General features: G+C 36.7%; 2 protein-coding genes across 4 annotated transcripts in view; one reads left to right on the top strand and one right to left on the bottom strand.

Annotated features, from left to right (window-relative positions):
* Positions 1 to 9725, top strand: part of LOC115246195 (upstream stimulatory factor 1-like) — a 56848-nt gene extending 47123 nt beyond the window's left edge. The window contains exon 5 of one of the 3 annotated variants that reach the window (XM_029824859.1): positions 9636 to 9725. In XM_029824859.1, the coding sequence (XP_029680719.1) occupies positions 9636 to 9710 (75 nt within the window). In that variant the 3' untranslated portion in view covers positions 9711 to 9725. Of the gene's footprint in view, positions 1 to 2993; positions 4652 to 7613; positions 7960 to 9635 lie in introns of those variants that run through there. The other 2 variants (XM_029824856.1, XM_029824861.1) reach the window with 2 other exon arrangements.
* LOC115246199 overlaps positions 1 to 14160 on the bottom strand; it is a 128659-nt gene that overhangs the window by 45222 nt on the left and 69277 nt on the right. The window lies entirely within an intron of this gene.

The raw sequence follows: 14160 nt of genomic DNA, 5'->3' as shown, positions 1-14160 counted from the left end.
CCGCTGTAACTGATGCCGATTGCAAACGGTCGAATTCACGAGCTTGCAATCTACGCGGACGTAAATTTCCGTACGGTACAGTAAACTCGACCGAATTCTCGTCATTGTGCTTCGTTAGTGAAGCAATCAACATGATTTTTATGCTTATTCCGCGAACAAATTCGTTCTCGCAAAGTCGGGTTTAAGAGACTGATCATTAGCTCTTTTTATCCTGCATTTTTGGAAATTAATGCGTACAATAAATACTAACGATTAAACTAAATATTAACTTTTTGGCGGGAATTTCAGAAAATTTGATGTTATAATCTTGAGAAAGAAGAATTGGATTGTTGAGAATTCCGGCGGGAACTTTATCGAAAATTGGATCCACGCAATGGTCGCGTCGGGATTCTTTTCGTGGTAAAAAAGAAAGTAAAAAAATAGAGAAAAAGGCGCACCGAGAGACGCACGCAATGTGCCGAAAATAAGAAATCTCATGTCATTTTTGCGGCTTCTAGTAATGATATTATCCAGTCGCGTCGGGATTCTTTTCGTGGTAAAAAAGAAAGTAAAAAAATAGAGAAAAAGAGAGGCGCACCGAGAGACGCACGCAATGTGTCGAAAATAAGAAATCTCATGTTATTTTTGCGGCTTCTAGTAATGATATTATCCGTAGCTTGAGATAATACAATGATTGCGTGATAATGTGTGGGTGCTTTGACAATACGCCTTTGCGGATGAGCAATCACAAATCCATGCGCACATTGCGAAAGAAACTCGTTTAGCTTTTGACGAGTCGCATTAAAATTTTTTCGTGAAATAAAAGGGAACTTGTCATTCCCCCTTTACATCTCATTTGTCATTGCAGGGCTTAATTGTTATTTATAAATATTTTTCGATTAATGTGAACATTTCGTGTCTTGTGAACATTCGTTTCTTCTAAATCAAAATTAAGATTGTATTAACAGTTTTTGAGGTAGCATAAATGTTTTTATAAGCGAAATACTAAGGATGAATGATAATATTAATATATGACCTGCTTTATTAACGTGTCCCTAATATCAATTACAACTTCATTAAAAGATATGAAATTTCTCGCGCCGTATAATAATTTAAAAGTAGTCTCATGGCAATAAGTTTTTCGCTACTAATATCAATTCTTCGTCGTATTGCGTACTTGTCAATGACTATGAATACAGATAAGCGCAAGGTGCACTTCGAGCATCTCTCTACTTTGCTTGTAAATTGCTGGCGCAAATATCGTCATGGTGTACATAGTTGTTGGCGCAACGAGGTGCTTATTAAATTTCCGTCATAAATCTTTATTAAGTTTCCCGGAAACTTGCGCGACGATAATTTCCTTTTGTCTGTCAATGTTCGAGAAAGAGAGAGAGAGAGAAAGGAAGTGTGCCTGGAAAGCCAGCCGTGTTTCAGTAAGGTAGTTGAAGATGACAAGGTCCTTTAACAATCGCCCGATATATCGAGGGAAGAGTCCGGTAGAAAGAGAGAAGAGGCAACAAGGACCACCCGGACTTCGAGGACTCTCACGAAATCTTGGCAAAGCTCCTGTTACGGATATACTCCATTATGCTGCGAGACGCGCATACAACTCAGTCACAATTCCTCCCGATTTAACTCTACTGTCTCCCCTCAATTACCCCTTTGATTACATTCGAATAACAATTATCAGTAATTACCGGAAGTAAAAGGAAACTGCCGTCCGGTGGATCTTCTTTTGCTTTTCTTCATTTTCCACCATTGAAAATTCAAAAGCTTCGACTTATACGAAAATACGAAAACGCGTATAGTGAGAAGATATGCGATTATATAGAATTCAATTTAATCTTAGATTTTTATCTAGAAAATTATTAAATTTTTTTATAAGAAATTATACAAATTAAAAATTATACAATTATTTTTGTACGATTAATTTTAACATGTTCTGATCTGACATTCAGTTCAATGTTTCGACATCTTGGATTGAGATTTTTTATAATTTACAATCTTATATTTTTGTACTTAAATATATAATAATATATACGTAAGATTTTGATACTTGCAATACAAATCGGAAATTGAATGAATTGAATTTTATTCATAAAATCCCAGGTCCTAATATTTCGATCTTATATATAAAAATTTTCCAGAGATTTATTTTGTATCTTTATTATGATCTCACGACATTTTATAAAATCACGAGTTGTCTTGTGTGTTATCGGCATGCCCGCGTTACATCAGGACGGCCGGATATACATGTCTAGTAATCAGTGGTGTGCGTATGTCGTGCGTGACGACGGCAAGCGACAGTGAATGGTTGCCAACCACCATGGGAAGGATGTGGTGAGCCCCGCCAGTTTCGTGTTTCGTGCGAAGGTGAAACTTCGGGTCGCATACGCACACCCGCACACACATACGCATATATACACGTGCATAAAATTAACGTGCGGAACAACAAGACGTGCGCTTCTTCCGTTGCTTTTCTTTAGGTATACCTAGCGTCACAGAACGTATTTGAATGCCAATCGTTTATGAGAATTTTAAATCTTCACCAGAAAATTGTGATCCAAAAAATTTAACTTTCAATAAATCAATTCTCGTTTATTAACAAGAAGAATCCGCCAAATGCATTATTCAAATATGATAAACGAATGCAGTGGGAGCGAATTACGTGCCGCGAATTCTATAGAATCGATATTAACGTACTTCCAATAGTAACGTTGAACGCGCAGAAAACTTCCAGAGAGAAAATTTCGCGACATATAGAACAAAATATATTTGGCTACATATTTATAGCAAGATGAAAAGAATTATAGAAAAAGAATTATATTAAAATCGAGAAATGTTAAATATATCCTTCGAGCCACCAAATATTATATCCTTAAATCCTTGTTACATCCCTTGTAAGAGAGAATCCTTATTTTCCTCTTATAAGAGAATTATATATAAAGAAAATTTAGAAATACTATTTTTTACGAAAACGTGACCTTCTGTCGTTTTTTTGTTTGCTCGCGAAGAATCCAATTTGAAGTGTGGATCGAGGCTTGAGATGAAGAGTCTGACAAATTCTGAAGCTTATCGAACACGGCAATGCTACAGAAGATAAGTTGAAGTTTCGAGTTGGCCATCTCGTAAATACTTGGGATTCGATATCATCAGGAAATAATGCGGCGGGAAAAACTGTCATATAATATTTGATTCGGATCGAAAATACGCGATACAATATAGACAAAATGCAGCATCCAAAAGCAGGCTTGTGTCGTCTATTGTCCATGTCGCAACGTAAGCGAGGAAGAAGAAACGACCATCAGCGCCGAGAAAAACTGGTCCTGGAAGAACCTGCCTCAGACACATGAGAACCCGTGTATTCGAGAGGAGATCAAGGCGTCTCAGACACGCGGAAAAGACGACGATGAGATCGATTTTGATTATTCGCTGTAATCGCTATTCCATTAAACAAGATTGAATAATCTCCCTTGATTTTGAAGATCAGCTGTTCGAATAAGTAAATTGTTTTTCATTCATTTAAAATCATTATTTTTTTTTTATAAGGATTGCTCTTTTGTCATATTTGTCATAAAATAACAATAACTATTATAATTTTAAAACATGCATATATTATATATTATACCTAGATTACCTCTTATATTAAATTGTTTCTAAAATTTTTTCCTGGCTCGGATATGTGTGAAATATGTTGTATATATAAATATGTAAAATTAGTTTCGAATATCTCTTTAGACGTGTATTTTAATAACAAAGCTACTTGAAATTGTTTAAAGCATATGTGGGTGCACAAGTCGAGTGCTTGCGATCGCTGCGCAATTCGCGTGTATTTTTGTCTCGATCGATACCACTTCGTTCGACGTTAGAAACACGAAATACTCGTCCGGTGCGATATTAAATCGCCGCCTTTTACCTCGCTCTGGTCATGAAAAATTTCATTACAATTGATAAAGGTAGCTGAGGCTTGCTCGTGCATTGCGATGTCCCGTATGCGTTTCCATTTACAAAGATATCTCATGACACACGACGCACCGATTTTTTTCGTTCTCTACGAGAAGTAAGTATGTAAACCACGCGCGCGCACGATTATATAACACAATGTGTTCGTTTTTAAAACAGTTATCTAGAAAAAAAGCGTAACACAACGATAACATTTATGACGCCGAGCTTACGTGACTCGGAGTGGATGGGTATTTGCAAAAACAACACGTCCGCAGTTTATTGCAAAATTGCGCTGTAATTGCTATCAATTTATTAATTCGCAATCGAGCTTTTACTACGCATGTTGCCAAATTTTTTAATGGATATCTTGTTGAATTAATATCAAACGCCCAATAACTTTTGCACGTTTACTGCTCGATGAACTTCAACGCATGCGTGTATGTTAATAGGTGTTTAATCGTTCGGCAACCACCCAGCAGGGAAAATTGAAATTCTATTTGTATTTTGTTGCTTGTTCGATTTACTCGTAATATAGCACGAGAATTTGGTGGTAGGTTATTATATGTATATAACAAGCATATATATGTATATATAACGTCTCGTGAGTTTCGAGAACTCTGGTTGGTAAGCATAAATTCGATGTAATTTGTGCAAACTGGTAGAAACTTGCTTGTAAATGTTATAATTAATGTATATATTAAATAATGGTCTTAATAAATAATGATCTCTTACAAAATATTCCCTGGGGAAAATTTGAATTTAGATTAGTCAAAATTTATCATTAAAGTTAATGTGAAATAGCTATAACAAATAATGATCTGTCTAAGGAAAATCGAATTCAAATTAATTACAGTTTTATTGTTAAAATTAACGTAGTAAAGATTGTGAAAATTGTCCTAGATATTCATTTTCTCAATTTCATATCTCGAAATATTAAAATACGAATGCACCAACCATCTCAATTTATCCATCAATAAAAAAGCAGAAGATATCTACTTATAACAAGAAAGAAATATATTGTGCATCGAAAAAAGGAAAATAGCAGAATATATAATAATATGATGCGTAATATTTATCGACAAATACTAAATTAAAAATTTTCATCCGATCGAATAAAGATATTTTCGATAAAATAGGTATGAAAGGAAATAAACCAGTAGAAGATACTTTGATGTATTCGTGTAATGCATATTGCTACTATATATAATGTTTTCTATATACAGATTCTCTCTTTAACTATATACGCGTATTATATATAAAGTTTTTTTTAAAAATCTTATAAAAATGCACACGTGGCATTTAAAAGATTGTAATTTTATAAGCGTTATTTATAATTCTTCAATGTGTGAAAAATTCCACCGTCTCTTAATGAAAAATAATTATGAGAAAGAATACATAAAGTATCTTTTGTCTCCGACAAGTTCGTCGGATATCAAAGACTTCGTTAAATCAAATTAAATATTTTTGCTTGCACTTAATTACAAAATAAAAAAACTATTTTCTCTGTTATTAATCAAAATAAGTGGTATAGATGATCTTACTTGTCGATTTTAGCCCGCGCCATGTTTTCCCAACTGCGAACTGGGTTAGCGAGTCTTGTGAAAGAGGATTCTCTGGGCAAGTAGGCGGAACAGTGCCAGCTGTGTCTCCAAAAGGTACTTCCGCTCACCCTTTCTCGATTCTTCAACGACACTATATCTTTCTCACTCATTTCACTGTCCACGACGAGGCCTATTTCATACACCGTGTTTACACGTTGATTTGTCTCATCGGCCTCGTGAACACGTGGAGAACACAAAAATTTTACATCTTGTATATGTATCTTATATAACACAGTACTAATATTCCTCCTCCGTTGCTTCACTTTGTCTTTAACAAGATTCCGTTTGTTTTACACAATCGAGAAGATAGAATTTTGTTTTATCTGGTAATAAAATAATTAGCTCAATAACGTGATTCAAAGGACGGATTATATAAGCGATTTCGAGTGACACTCGTGTATATAATTTGAATTTCAAACAGTCAGCTGATAGCAAAATAAAATAATATCCTTGATAATTGGATAGAATCATAACGAGTGGATAGAATGAATGAGTTTTGGAAACAGATGAAAATTCTGTATGTGTGGGAGATTGGCAAAATTCTCCCGATTTGTAATCGATAAAATATTTCGCGATCGGAGGCACTCTAATAATAATTGAGGACAGTTAAATTGAGAGAGCTTCTGCTTAATTTGAAGAAGAGTCGACGACAAAGTAATCTGTGGAATTCTCAGCCGGCGCCCGATGGCGAATATTACTTCGCTTAAATGAATCTGAATGAAGCTATTATCTAAACGTTTGTTTCATTTTCCTGATATTTTCGTTCGGCGGTTTGATTATATGTAAAAAGCGAGGCTATTAACAGAGAAGATAAATTTGAGAATATCTTGCAGATATCATCATATATACGAATATATTTTTAAGGAAGAAATTAATCGTTTATAATAAAAAAAAAACTGTGTTATTACAAATCCGAAAGACATTTTCTTCTGAATTTTCGAAAGATTTTATGCACTCGATGTTAGTGCGCAAGAGCGTTGAGGTAATTGCTGAGATAAGAGAGAAGTGCATGGTATCTAAATTACTTCCATCAGAGGAATCGCCGAGGCAACCTCGTAGGTAGACAACGAGAAAAAAATCTGTGGCAATGTCTCGCTTAATTAAGCCAATAATTTATCTCGCGCGATAAATAACGGGAAGCGCCAAGCGGTGTCGCGAGGATCCAAAATCCACGGTAACTCCGCGTTTCCTCCCGCGCCGGATCTGACTAGCACGACCCGAGAGGAAGAAGAGGATCTCCGAGTTCGCGTAAGCGGAAGAATCCAGCGGAGAGATCCGCGGATTGACGAAGGTGAGCAGGTTTCCTGCGAGAATTCTCCGTTGCATTCCCCCGGGGGTTGATTAATCGCGGTCGTTTGGAAATTTTATTGGCTCGGTTACGTGCGAGTTATCGTTGTTTTCCACGAGAGCGACTTCCGGCCTGGCAGGACTTGCTTTTGTATTCATTTAATATGCCGTTTCATTATATTGCGAATGATTTATTAACGTTCGCTCCGAAATTGCTTGTCGATTCTCGATATCGAGAAATAATTTCGAAGTAAAACGTTGATGTTACTTCTCAATAAAATATTATTTCTCGATATAATCGAGAAATGTCAAAAACTTAATTGTCATCTCTCTCTTTGTGTTACTCAAGAGTTTTTTATTCTCTGGAATGTTTTGGAGTAACACCTCATGATTGTTTGTTGTAATAATTAAAAAATAATAATTACTTATATATCTGAGTAATATTTGTCAAAGAATGCAAATAATTTATCATTAGATAAAAATATAGATGATCTATATTATATAACAATAAATTAAATAAAAAAATAGATGATCTATATTATATAACAATAAATAAAAATAAAATATCAATCTTATAAAAATTTCTCGCGGTATTTCTACTCCAAAAATTCATTCTAGAAAGAAAATACTCGAGAAATAAAAATATAACAAAATATCGATCTATAAATTTCTCTCCAAATTTTTATTCCAGAAATTCATTTTAAAAACAAAAGGTACTCTCTTGAGAAATAAAAATTTAATAAAATATCATTCTCATATATAAATTTCTCTCCGAATTTCTACTCCAAAAATTCATTCTAGAAAGAAGATATTCGAGTATATGCGAACGAAGAATTGGGCAGTGTGCCTGGCGGATTCTCGAATCGGACTGGACCGAAGGTGAGCGGATCTTCTGCGAGAATCTCGCATGGTGCCTGCCACCGATCGACCCACTCCACTCAATGGATCATGCAGAAGTATTTTCGAGTGTTCAAGGTCAACGTGTGTGCAGGCGCGTACACACACCGTGGGGAATCTTTGCTTAAACTCTCCATGATCATCGTTCACAATAAACTCAGATGAATTGAAAATATTTTTCCACTGATAAAAATGTCATTAGTAGAACGCGATATCACTCGGAGATTAATTTAAAATTTGTTTCGGCGCGCTTTTTCTTTTTTTTTTTTTTTCTTTCCCTTTTCTTTTATGCCGAAACTACACGGGGCGCAGAATGTCTATTTTAAATCCGGTGACCTCTGCTGCAATTAACGAAGGTGGGTGCGATATAATTTTGCGTGGGTCTCAACGAGGCCGGAAATGTCGGTGGACGAGAGAAAAACTGGCGCGCGCAAGCGCTAAATGACGCCGGGATCGCTCTCGCCCTTTACATATATCGCGCTCCAAATTGTATTTGCATTGCGCGGTATAATTTGTAAAATGCTTTATTTGTAGCCAGATAGTTTTTAATATATCGCAACGCCTGTGTAATAATTTGACGAATCTCTTTCTTTGTATGCCAAAAATTTCTGCGATATTTTTATTTTATTTTATACATCGTGGCTACATAGAAGAGAGAATGTGAGAAGAAATAATTAATACGTCTTGCATTAAAAATATCGAGAAATTATAGGAGTACTCTTTCGAGATACAAACACGGTTTCGCAGGAGATTCATTCACCGTTAAAGATCGATGTGACGTTGTGGATGCTATTTTTTAACAAGGTATACCAGAAAATTCATCATCCGGTTTCATAGACGATGGACCGAATTTGTCATCGACACTCAATCGATTTGCGGCCGCGGATCCGGAATTGCGCGCTGACACGCGGCGCTCGAAAATGCGCGGACGTGGGCGGTAAACAAAATGCGCGAACGCAAATGCGCAGACGATGGTGTCGAAACTATCGACAATAAGATGTACAACGGACAACGACGATCTACCGACCACAACGACGATGACGAGGACAGCATGCTATCAGCACGACGGCACGCGGCGTACTGCCTTCGTCGATTGCAGCGCTCTGCTAAGCCGGTGACGTGCCGCGCGTCCCGCGATGCGCCGCGCGTTGCACCTTCGGAATGATCGAGCCGGTTCGCCGACCGCCCGCTGCTGCTGCTGCTGCTGCTGCTTGCTCCCTTCTTCTTCGAGACGAAGGGGAGAAAAGGGAGAAAAGAAAGGTACCCGAGGAGCGGTCAGACGGGCGAAGAGCACGTTCTCGGATATCCCGCTCTTTTGGCCGCGCGAGACGGCGGAGTTTGCGTTGCCCGCGAATCGTGCCCTTAAAGGGCGCCCGGGCCGGGTCCGACCCGATGCCCTTTATTTCCAGCGCACCGAGCGGATCACGCCCAATACAAATTAATCAATCTAATACGCGAACGGCGATGAAACGACGACGCGGCTAGAGAATAGACGGGTATAATTGTGGCTCTTCTACGGAGGCGATGGCTATCGATTAGTCACGTGGGATGCTCGATAATGGACCGACAGGTTTATGAATCACGGCGCGCGAGATCGACACGAGAGAATTGCGCTCGCATTCCTTTGTCGCGCGATATTATACGCTCGAGCTGCTCGAAACTATATTTTCTGCCGGATCGCTTGTGTCGTATCAATGAAAAAAATCAGTATAAATGTGGAAAAAGATTCGATAATTATAAAAATTATAGACGAAATGATAATAAAGGTTAAATGTGAAAAAGAATATTTATTCTTTTTTTATATCACGGTGTCTGCGGTGTAAACAATCTGATAGTCGAGTTTCGAATGGAAATTTCATGACGACCGATACGCGTGATGAGATTAAACTGGAAAATTCAATTTGTTACGTTTCACACGTGTTTCAGCTTTCAGCTGTCGTCACAACGCGTCACAGCACAGAAATCGATCGTTGGAGTGACACATGGCCAAGTGGATTTTGAATAATCTTAAAATGTTAAATTTTATGCGATAGAATTTTTGTTTGTGCGCGTTAGTTATAAACTTTACGCGCAACAGAATCTGTCAGTGAAATAATATGCCGATTTCTAAATACCTATACTTGGATACTTATTGAACTATATAGAAAATAGTTAACAAAAAATATACAGTTGACGTAAATGCAAATTATAAATATAAAACGATCATATCACTCTCTCAAGTGAGCGGGCGAGAGCAATATTAAAAATAACAAATATAAATGAGAATAGAAAAAGTAAATCACGTGATTTAACTTTGTGGAAAGATACCGTTTCATAAGTATATATTTATATTAATTGCATATTGCAACGCAACGAGTGCAGATTTTAATGTCCGTGTCCAATGGACAAAGCCGCACAATGATCGCTTTATCGCTAATATTGGTTGGCTGCTCCAGGTATGCATGCGTGGGCGCTGCCAAATGCATTTCACGCGCTGCCAGTGTTTCTCAATTTGATACTCGATGCTATATTAATTGTAGAACTTTTAATTTCTAACGAAAAAATTATATTTTGTTAAGGGGGCATACAATATTGAATTTTTTTACAATATTGATACAATATTATTAAGTAATCAAATAAAAATTTTCAGCTTAAAAATTTTTTTTTTTTTTTTTATGTTATGCGAATATTTGCAGATTTATATTTTCATGCATGGTGTGTATGAAAACTCGGGCTACGTTCGACGGATTGACTTCAAATTTTGCATGCGAGTGCCTAATAAGATTCCGTATCTGCCAACGAAGCCTTTTTAAATCCGATTTCCCATTTTTTTGTTATAAATAAAAAAAGATGCACTTGTTTTCAAAACAAATGAAACTTTTTTTCAACACGCTGCCATTTTTTATTTTTTTTAATTTTGAAAAAGCGGTTGGATAGCAGATAGCTATTAATATGTTTAATAAAAAAGCTTGTATTTTTGATTTCAGATATGATCTACGAACGTTTTCATGCACACCGTGCAGCCACCTAAAATTTAGAAGAGCTCTGCAAATATTCCCATAACTTCAAAAAAAAATTTTATTTTACGCAGTTAATAATATTGTATTAATATTATAAAAATATTAAAAATTTTTATCAATTCGTTGCGCTGCAAAAAAATCTCGAAAATGTACTCATTTTTCGAGGTTTTAAACAGGTATGCCCCCTTAATAGCATTTTTCTTTCCAGTTACCCGGTAAGTAGTACGAATCTGTCTAATTCAAACCTAATAAAGTGTAATTTGGAGGTATCAACTAATTTTAGAAATTAAGCTTAATACAAAATTAAACATTAGAGTTAATTGAGGAATCGTTGAAACTCAAACTCTTCTAGCATGCGATATATGTATAAATATAATATTTTGTTTATTAAAATATTCGCGGATTTAAAGACCCAAAATGATAATATGTTTACTATAAGAATTTTCATATTAAAAGTTCGAAACAAATAAAAAATAAAAAATTGTGAAACGAGCGATAAGTCTATTCACTTCCGGCGGTAGCGAATTTTCGATAAGAATTTTCCTCTTTTCCGTTATTGCATTATAGTTTGACGGCGATGGAGCGTTTGATACGATAACTTTCTCGTTTAATATTGATGATGGTGTAAAGTTCTTACTCCGTTACTCCACTGCGGTTTAATTGCATTTTCCGCGAAGGCGCTCGAAGGCACATACGATTATCGAGATTGTATAACAGAAAGAATCTTTTTGTCCGAGCTGACGGATATTTTCTCGCGATTGCTTTCCAAAGAGATTATCTCCCGTCAAATTTATCGGGCGCTTGAGCGAATCGGCGAATTCGTCAAATCGCATTTTCAGACCCTTTTGTGCTCGATGATCCTGTCGAATAGCTCCGTAAAACCATTTCTGTTTCTCTCACGTGTGGATTCAATGTTCGAAGAAGCTTCCTCTCGTTGACTCTCCGGGAAAGGAATCTGTTTCGTTTCACCAAAGTTACATCGTACAAAATTGATCCTTCAAAAGCTACGAGAAAAGAGAACGTTTCAAGCGAATATGGATTTAAGATAAATCCAGAAGAGCTCCCTCTCCTACATTTCAATTTGCATCTTGTGAAGGAATCGTTTTACGCGTATTTACTCTGTATGTTTCGTAGTCTGAAAATAATTCACGCGATTGCTCGTACAAAAACCTAAGCATATATAGTAAAGGCGAGCGAATAGGATTAAAGATCCTCTTATCGAGCGATTTTATACTCCCTTATACACTCGTCTCTCGGGGAAAGTATAACAATTTAATATAAGAGTAACAGCGCATGCTGTGACCGGCACGATTAGCAAAGTAAGTTGAAACAAGCGGAAGTATGTTAATGAACGAGCTTTTAAAACGCGATTACACTGCGCGATCTCATTCACTCACCATGTTACGTACGGAGTCCTACGATTATTTGTCTCTGTCGTTTATCCTCGTTAAACAGAAGGCGTGACTTGTAGAACGACGTGCTAAACGTCCGATCTGGCCGTGTTTAACGATTCAGGGAATTCGAATAAGAGAGAACGTGGGAGTGTACGAGGGGGTGGAAAGCGCTTCACCCCTTTCGATTCGGTTCGATCGTGTATTGGACTGGGCGAAACACCGGGGACGAGTAGTAGCCTCAACTAATTGATGAGCACTGCGGAATTCATCGCACATCTACACGAATACACAAACTTTCGGCCGATGCATAATCCACGCGAGGCGTCGCCCTCATCGCTTTAATTCTGATAACATATTCAGCAGCCAGCATGACATAACGCAAGAATTTTCCGAACTGTAAAGATAAATTCGCGCGTGACAATCATCGGAATGTTTCGGCACTCCATCTCTCACGGAATTTGTAATACGCAAAGTTTTAGTATGCATTTTGCAATCAGAATATCTAAGAAACAATGAAATCCAGGACGGCGTGTGTAACTCTTCGTGAAATAATAAAGAGAAACATGCGAAACAATTTATAAATTTATATCACCTTTCGAAGATCTCTAAAATTTACGGATTAATTCGAAATATGTTTTTTCTATTCCTTTTTTCACCAAAATGTTAAAACATCAACAATTTTTAAATTACAGTAATTTCTATTGCATTGATATATTTATTAATTCATAATTAATATTTTAATCTTTAGTTTATAATTATTATTTTATATTAGAGAGAAAATGTACGGTGCAAAATCAAAATTCCTTACATATCATCTTTGACAATCTTAGTTTATGACGTCGAGAATGATAAGCTAATGGGTTAACGCGTTCAATGAAAAGTATAATTGCACTTGCGTCGCATGGTTTATGAATTCGCTCGAATGTCGCCGAGAATTCTTACTATTAATCTGTCTCATTATGTGTCGAGGCAACACGTAGGAGTTTTACGGATATATTTGTGAAATGAACACAAATCGAGTTTAGGATTAGCTGTTATATATGAGCACCTCCGCTTGAAATCCGCGTAAAGTTTTGTCCAATGGAGAAAGAGCCGCTTAAAAGAGAAAAAATTGCCCTTACTATTTGTAATACTGTGTCTAGTTTCTCGTTTAATCTGTGTCTTATTTGATATATTTAATCCTTGTTAAATCTTTATTAAATTCGTGGTTAAAAACATCATTTTATTAATATTTTAATAACTTATCGCGTTTGAAATCAATCTATGCGTCATTTAATATATTCAACTTTTTTCTGATTTTTTATTGAAATAAAAAATATGATTGTGCTATGTAAGCAATTCTTTATTCAATGTGATTCTTAATTTTAACGGCTCTTATATGAGACGCAATGCAAATGAAGATATCACAAATGTTTCGCGAAATTGGAAGAAAAACATGTCTCGATTCGTTCGAGGCATTTTGTTACAGGAAAATGGAAAACGGAAACGTCGCGATAAATCGCGTGATATACGTACATTGCTGTGTTGCAACAGAAAATATTGACAAGCATCGCTCGATTACCTTTCTTGAACGTCATTCGCAGGGAGAGGATAACAAAAAAAAAAAAAAAAAAAAAAAAAGTCATTCGCAGGGAGAGAAAAAAAAAAAAAAAAAAAAAAAAAAGTTTTCCGCAGACGGAATGAACGAATGCATCCGGTAAAGTCCTCGGCGAGTGTAATGCGCGCGCGCGAGCCGATGAATAATTGAGGCAACGGGATGCGAGCAGAAGCGCACGAGCCGAGACTCTCGCGGCCGAAGATTGCCGCTCGTGCGCACATCCGTCATTTTGCCGTAACGAATGTGCCGCGCGTGTAGCGGGATTAATTGCGACGAATAATTCGTCCTATTTTTGTGCGCGGGTCGCTTTGAGCGGTGAACATTTTTATCTCGGCTCTCGGCAACGACGATAACAATAATGCTCCTCGCTAACGCGTTCGAAATGCATCGAGTTACACGCGATCCCCGCAATTGTATTTTATCGAGCAAATGATTGCGGAAATAATGAGTTACGCGCGTTC

Source organism: Formica exsecta, unplaced genomic scaffold (genome assembly GCF_003651465.1).
Source record: "Formica exsecta isolate Colony F162 unplaced genomic scaffold, ASM365146v1 scaffold140, whole genome shotgun sequence".
NCBI lineage: Eukaryota > Metazoa > Arthropoda > Insecta > Hymenoptera > Formicidae > Formica > Formica exsecta.
The sequence above is the reverse complement of the archived record's forward strand: the minus strand, read 5'-3'. Positions and strand labels throughout refer to the sequence as shown.